At 30.7% G+C, this 7,500-nt stretch overlaps 1 protein-coding gene across 1 annotated transcript in view; it reads left to right on the top strand.

Moving 5' to 3' along the window:
- The window catches only part of LOC137625448 (putative neural-cadherin 2), a 44,566-nt gene that overhangs the window by 28,333 nt on the left and 8,733 nt on the right, over positions 1–7,500 (top strand). The window contains exon 2 of the mRNA XM_068356358.1: positions 3–122. Within this exon, the coding sequence (XP_068212459.1) occupies positions 3–122 (120 nt within the window). The remainder of the gene's footprint in view (positions 1–2; positions 123–7,500) is intronic.

Genomic DNA, 7,500 nt, shown 5'->3' with positions numbered 1-7,500 from the left:
AGTAACTAAATTGGTTGGCAGTGGCCCAGTGGAATTCGACAAGCCCCAGTACCAGGCAGAGATTCTGGAAAACACAAATCGAGATTTGCTTGTTCAGCTGAGAGCGAGATTGCAACCCCAAGGTAAACTTAAGCCTTTCTTACCTGTTGCGTCACTTCATTAGTGTGACATACTGATTTACTTGTTACTGATCTAGATTAATTTGTGGCGTTACTAAGTGTAACACTGGTTTTGTACTGATTTACATGTTATGTATCTAGATTCATTTGCGACGTTACTAAGTGTAACTCTGATTTTGTACTGATTTACTTGTTGCGTAGCAAGATTCATTTGTGGCGTTACTAAGTGTAACGTACCGATTTACTTATGTAGCTAGATTCATTTCTAATGTTACTAAGTGTAACATTACTGATTTACTTGTTACGTATCTAGATTCATTTGTGGCGTTACCAAGTGTAACATTACTGATTTACTTGTTACTTAGCTAGATTCATTTGCGACGTTCCTAAGTGTAACACTGATTTTGTACTGATTTACTTGTTACGTATCTAAATTCCTTTGCGACGTTACTAAGTGTAACATTACTGATTTACTTGTTACTTAGCTAGATTCATTTGCGACGTTACTAAGTGTAACACTGATTTTGTATTGATTTACTTGTTGCGTAGCAAGATTCATTTGTGGCGTTACTAAGTGTAACACTGATTTTGTACTGATTTACTTGTTGCGTAGCAAGATTCATTTGTGGCGTTACTAAGTGTAACACTGATTTTGTACTGATTTACTTGTTGCGTAGCAAGATTCATTTGTGGCGTTACTAAGTGTAACACTGATTTTGTACTGATTTACTTGTTGCGTAGCAAGATTCATTTGTGGCGTTACTAAGTGTAACACTGATTTTGTACTGATTTACTTGTTGCGTAGCAAGATTCATACTTGTTGCGTAGCAAGATTCATTTGTGGCGTTACTAAGTGTAACACTGATTTTGTACTGATTTACTTGTTGCGTAGCAAGATTCATTTGTGGCGTTACTAAGTGTAACACTGATTTTGTACTGATTTACTTGTTACGTATCTAAATTCCTTTGCGACGTTACTAAGTGTAACATTACTGATTTACTTGTTACTTAGCTAGATTCATTTGCGACGTTACTAAGTGTAACACTGATTTTGTATTGATTTACTTGTTGCGTAGCAAGATTCATTTGTGGCGTTACTAAGTGTAACACTGATTTTGTACTGATTTACTTGTTGCGTAGCAAGATTCATTTGTGGCGTTACTAAGTGTAACACTGATTTTGTACTGATTTACTTGTTGCGTAGCAAGATTCATACTTGTTGCGTAGCAAGATTCATTTGTGGCGTTACTAAGTGTAACACTGATTTTGTATTGATTTACTTGTTGCGTAGCAAGATTCATTTGTGGCGTTACTAAGTGTAACACTGATTTTGTACTGATTTACTTGTTGCGTAGCAAGATTCATTTGTGGCGTTACTAAGTGTAACACTGATTTTGTACTGATTTACTTGTTGCGTAGCAAGATTCATTTGTGGCGTTACTAAGTGTAACACTGATTTTGTACTGATTTACTTGTTGCGTAGCAAGATTCATTTGCGACGTTACTAAGTGTAACGTACTGAGTTACTTGTTACTTAGCTAGATTCATTTGCGACGTTACTAAGTGTAACATTACTGATTTACTTGTTACTTAGCTAGATTCATTTGCGACGTTACTAAGTGTAACACTGATTTTGTACTGATTTACTTGTTGCGTAGCAAGATTCATTTGTGGCGTTACTAAGTGTAACACTGATTTTGTACTGATTTACTTGTTACGTATCTAAATTCCTTTGCGACGTTACTAAGTGTAACATTACTGATTTACTTGTTACTTAGCTAGATTCATTTGCGACGTTACTAAGTGTAACACTGATTTTGTATTGATTTACTTGTTGCGTAGCAAGATTCATTTGTGGCGTTACTAAGTGTAACACTGATTTTGTACTGATTTACTTGTTGCGTAGCAAGATTCATTTGTGGCGTTACTAAGTGTAACACTGATTTTGTACTGATTTACTTGTTGCGTAGCAAGATTCATACTTGTTGCGTAGCAAGATTCATTTGTGGCGTTACTAAGTGTAACACTGATTTTGTATTGATTTACTTGTTGCGTAGCAAGATTCATTTGTGGCGTTACTAAGTGTAACACTGATTTTGTACTGATTTACTTGTTGCGTAGCAAGATTCATTTGTGGCGTTACTAAGTGTAACACTGATTTTGTACTGATTTACTTGTTGCGTAGCAAGATTCATTTGTGGCGTTACTAAGTGTAACACTGATTTTGTACTGATTTACTTGTTGCGTAGCAAGATTCATTTGTGGCGTTACTAAGTGTAACACTGATTTTGTACTGATTTACTTGTTGCGTAGCAAGATTCATACTTGTTGCGTAGCAAGATTCATTTGTGGCGTTACTAAGTGTAACACTGATTTTGTACTGATTTACTTGTTGCGTAGCAAGATTCATTTGTGGCGTTACTAAGTGTAACACTGATTTTGTACTGATTTACTTGTTGCGTAGCAAGATTCATTTGTGGCGTTACTAAGTGTAACACTGATTTTGTACTGATTTACTTGTTGCGTAGCAAGATTCATTTGTGGCGTTACTAAGTGTAACACTGATTTTGTACTGATTTACTTGTTGCGTAGCAAGATTCATTTGTGGCGTTACTAAGTGTAACACTGATTTTGTACTGATTTACTTGTTGCGTAGCAAGATTCATTTGTGGCGTTACTAAGTGTAACACTGATTTTGTACTGATTTACTTGTTGCGTAGCAAGATTCATTTGCGACGTTACTAAGTGTAACGTACTGAGTTACTTGTTACTTAGCTAGATTCATTTGCGACGTTACTAAGTGTAACATTACTGATTTACTTGTTACTTAGCTAGATTCATTTGCGACGTTACAAAGTGTAACGTACTGAGTTACTCGTTACATAGCTAGATTCATTTTTAATGTTCTTAAGTGTAACATATTGATTTACTTGTTACGTAACTAGATTCATTTGCGACGTTACTAAGTGTGACATACTGATTTACTTTCTACATAGCTAGATTCATTTGCGACATTACTGAGCCTAACATACTGATTTTTGTTACATAGCTAGATTCATTTATGATGTTACGAAGTGTAACGTATGATTTACCTGTTACGTGGCTACATTCATTTGTTACGGTACTAAGTCTAACATACTGATTCTTTTGTTACATTACTAAGTGTAACACACTGGTTTACTTGTTATATTATTATTATTATTATTATTATTATTATTATTATTATCAAATGCTAAGCTACAACCCTAGTTGGAAAAGCAGAATGCTATAAGCCCAGGGGCCCCAACAGGGAAAATAGCCCAATGAGGAAAGGAAACAAGGAAAATTAAAATATTTCAAGGACAGTAACAACATTGAAATAAATAATTCCTATATAAACTATATAAACTTTAACAAAACAAGAGGAAGAGAAATTAGATAGAATAGTGTGCCCGAGTGTACCCTCAAGCTAGAGATTAAGTTGTGAGGATACAAAATTAAACGTACTGAACAACATGATATATAGCAAGATTCTCTTGCAACTTTACTAAGTATATTTGTTTTAGCTTGATGTTTCAACTTGTCGTGAAGTGATTAGGCAACATGATAGCCTGAAATAATAATATTACTGTAATGATTTTAATCTTAAATGTATTTTTTTTTTTTTTTAAATGCGTTTTTTTTTTTTTTTTTTTTAATGCCATTTGCAAAGTGTCTTTTGTATATTACTGTTGCTTTGCTTTGGTACATACAGTATGGCATTAAATAAATTTCGTGGTAATGCATAGCCAGACGATATAATATCGGAGTGTGTGCTGTACTAATATCTATTATTATTATTATTATTATTATTATTATTATTATTATTATTATTATTATTATTATTATTAATATTAAAATTATTATTATTTTTATTATTATTATTATTATTATTATTATTCTTTTTTATTATTATTAACATTATTATTATTAAAATTAGTATTATTATTATTATTATTTTTATTATTATTATTAATATTGGAATTATGATTAATATTATTATTTTTATTATTATTATTATTAAAATTATTATTATTATTATTATTATTATTATTATTATTATTATCATAATCCAGTTTCGAAAACATTGTATGCATTGTTTAAAAACACTTATTGTAATAATCCGGTAGATTTCTGTAGTATACTAGAAGAGTATACCCTTTCTTGTAATAATTGTTTTTGATATTATTATTATTATTATTATTATTATTATTATTATTATTATTATTATTATTACTATTATTATTATTATTATTATTACTACTTGGTAAGCTACAACCCTTGATGGAAAAGCAAGAAACTATAAGCCTAAGGGCTCCAACAGGGAAAATAGCACAATGAGGGAAGGAAATAAGGAAATAAACTACAAGAGAAGTAATTAAAAATTGAAATAAGATATTTCAAGAACAGTAACAATATTATATAAACTATATATAAAGTATTAAAACTTCAGAAAACGACAGGAAGAGAAATAAGATAGAATAGTGTGACCGAGTGTACACTCAAGCAAGAGAACTGTACGCTAAGACAGTGGAATACCATGGTACAGAGTCTATGGCACTTCCCAAGACTAAAGAACAATGGTTTGATTTTGGAGTGTCCTTCTCCTAGAAGAACTGCTTACCATAGCTAAAGAGTCTCTTGTACCCTTACCAATAGGAAAGTAGCCACTGAACAATTACAGTGCAGTAGTTAACACCTCGAGCGAAGAAGAATTGGTTGGTAATCACAGTGTTGTCAGGTGTATGAGGACAGAAGAGAATGTGGATATAATAGGCCAAGCTATTTGGTGTATGTGTAGGCCAAGGGAAAATGAGGCATAACACGAGAGAATGGTCTAATGTACTACTGTCTGGCCAGTCAAAGTACCCAATAACTCCCTAGCGGTCGTATCTCAAAGGTTAGCTGGTGCCCTGGTCAACCTGCTACCTACCACAACATAACAACCCTACATTACGTGATATGTTTATCTGAAGCTTTAAAAGTTTTCCCATAAGCTAAAATGACGCCATAGAATATCATGACTTGTCATAGGAGCTATCAAAATATGCACGATTGCTTATTGCTTACATGGGTATTGATTTAAGATTAGTATAGTTACCCAATAAAAGTGTAACAGTTCTTCATTTTCTATGGTTTCTTAGCGAAAGGCCGTTTTCTATTTCTTATTGAAATGGGGAAACTCAAAATTTATAAGCATTTTCCCAATACAGTTATCCGTTTGTTGGCGTTGATGGTAATATGACAGTAAGAGTGACGTAAATCGATGAATACAGGAGAATAGAATGACGGACCATAGGACCCAATGAATTTTCAAAAATAGGATATCATTGGATATATGGTAGGTCTCTTATCTGATGAGAGACAATGTTGATGAGAGTATGTTGACAATGCATTTGCCAAATTGTTTGTTGAGGGATTTTGTGGTTATTTTGACTATATATATATATATATATATATATATATATATATATATATATATATATATATATATATATATATATAGATATACAGTATATGTATATGAATATATATATATATATATATATATATATATATATATATATATATATATATATATATATATATGATATAGATGTGTATATATATATATATATGTATGTATATATATATATATCCATATACATATACTGTATATCTATATCTATGTATATATATACATATGTATATATATATATATATATATATACATCTATATCATATATATATATATATATATTCATATACATTTATATCTATACATACATATATATATATATATATATATATATATATATATATATATATATATATATATGTATGTATATACATATATGTATATATATATATATATATATATATATATATATATATATATATATATATATATATGTATGTATATACATATATGTATATATATATATATATATATATATATATATATATATATATATATATATATATGTAGATATAAAATATATATATATATATATATATATATATATATATATATATATATATATATATATATATATATATATATGTATATATACATACATACATTATGACGAAAGAAATCCACAACGCCAAAGAAATCTATCTCCCTTAAACCGAAGAGAGCTTATGAGAGCCCGAGAAATGTTTCTAAATACAATATTGCCTCGGTAACAGGCTGCCTTACTGATGCTTTTCATCACTGCCACTAGAGGGCCTAAGGTTTTGGCCTGGAGGCCTAAGATGCTTAATTTAGTTTTTTTTTTGGGGGGGAGAGGGGGGTGGGGGTGGGGTTTGTGGGAAATCACAGTTAGATATGACCTCTTAGCTTATGCCTTATTTTGTTCGTTATTTAGGCTTATACAATGGAAAGGGAGGTCGTGTATTCTAGCTGTTGTTTGTGGTAATTTTTTTTGAGGTCAGATGGGAATTCTTTATATGTTTTGGTATATACTTTATGTATGTATGTATGTTTGATAGATGTTATTTAAAAATACTACAAACTCTCTCTCTCTCTCTCTCTCTCTCTCTCTCTCTCTCTCTCTCTCTCTCTCTCTTCTTATCCTTTTGGAAAACCTCTCTCTCTCTCTCTCTCTCTCTCTCTCTCTCTCTCTCTCTCTCTCTCTCTCTCTCTCTCTCTCTCTCTCTCTCTCTCTCTCTCACATTCCTTTTGGAAAACCTCTCTCTCCCTCTCTCTCTCTCTCTCTGCTAAGAATTCAATTTTGTATTTCTGTGACATGTTTACTACAGCTAATCAAGCTTTAATCAAAGGAGAGAGAGAGAGAGAGAGAGAGAGAGAGAGAGAGAGAGAGAGAGAGAGAGAGAGAGAGAGAGAGATTTCTCAGAAGACTCAAAGACCATCAAATTAAAAAAAAAAAAGTTGCTAATAATCAACGTTTGAATTTTTAATTATTTTTTTTCAAAGGGTTAAAGGAATCCTTATAAGGTCTCATAAATTCGTGTTTACCTTCTACCGGTATGGGTTATATAAGAGCTGTTTTTTGCTACTGCTATTCCATCAGCTGTTGCTACTTTTGAGCATATTAATATATAAAGATATATTTATATGTATATATATATATATATAATTATTTATTTATTTATTTATATATACTAATTGTACATGACCCGGCAAATATGACGACTGAATATTTAGATAAATAATTCCTCTACGCCCTACCCGAGGGACTAGGAGAGCATGGCGTGACCGGAAAGAAATATTATATATATACATATATATATATATATATATATATATATATATATATATATATTTATATATATAAATATGTATATATAAATACATATATATGTATATATATATATATATATATATATATATATATATATTATATAAATATATATACAC

This window comes from Palaemon carinicauda, chromosome 32 (assembly GCF_036898095.1).
Source record: "Palaemon carinicauda isolate YSFRI2023 chromosome 32, ASM3689809v2, whole genome shotgun sequence".
Taxonomy (NCBI): Eukaryota; Metazoa; Arthropoda; class Malacostraca; order Decapoda; family Palaemonidae; genus Palaemon; species Palaemon carinicauda.
This window is presented reverse-complemented; position numbering and strand designations above follow the sequence as displayed.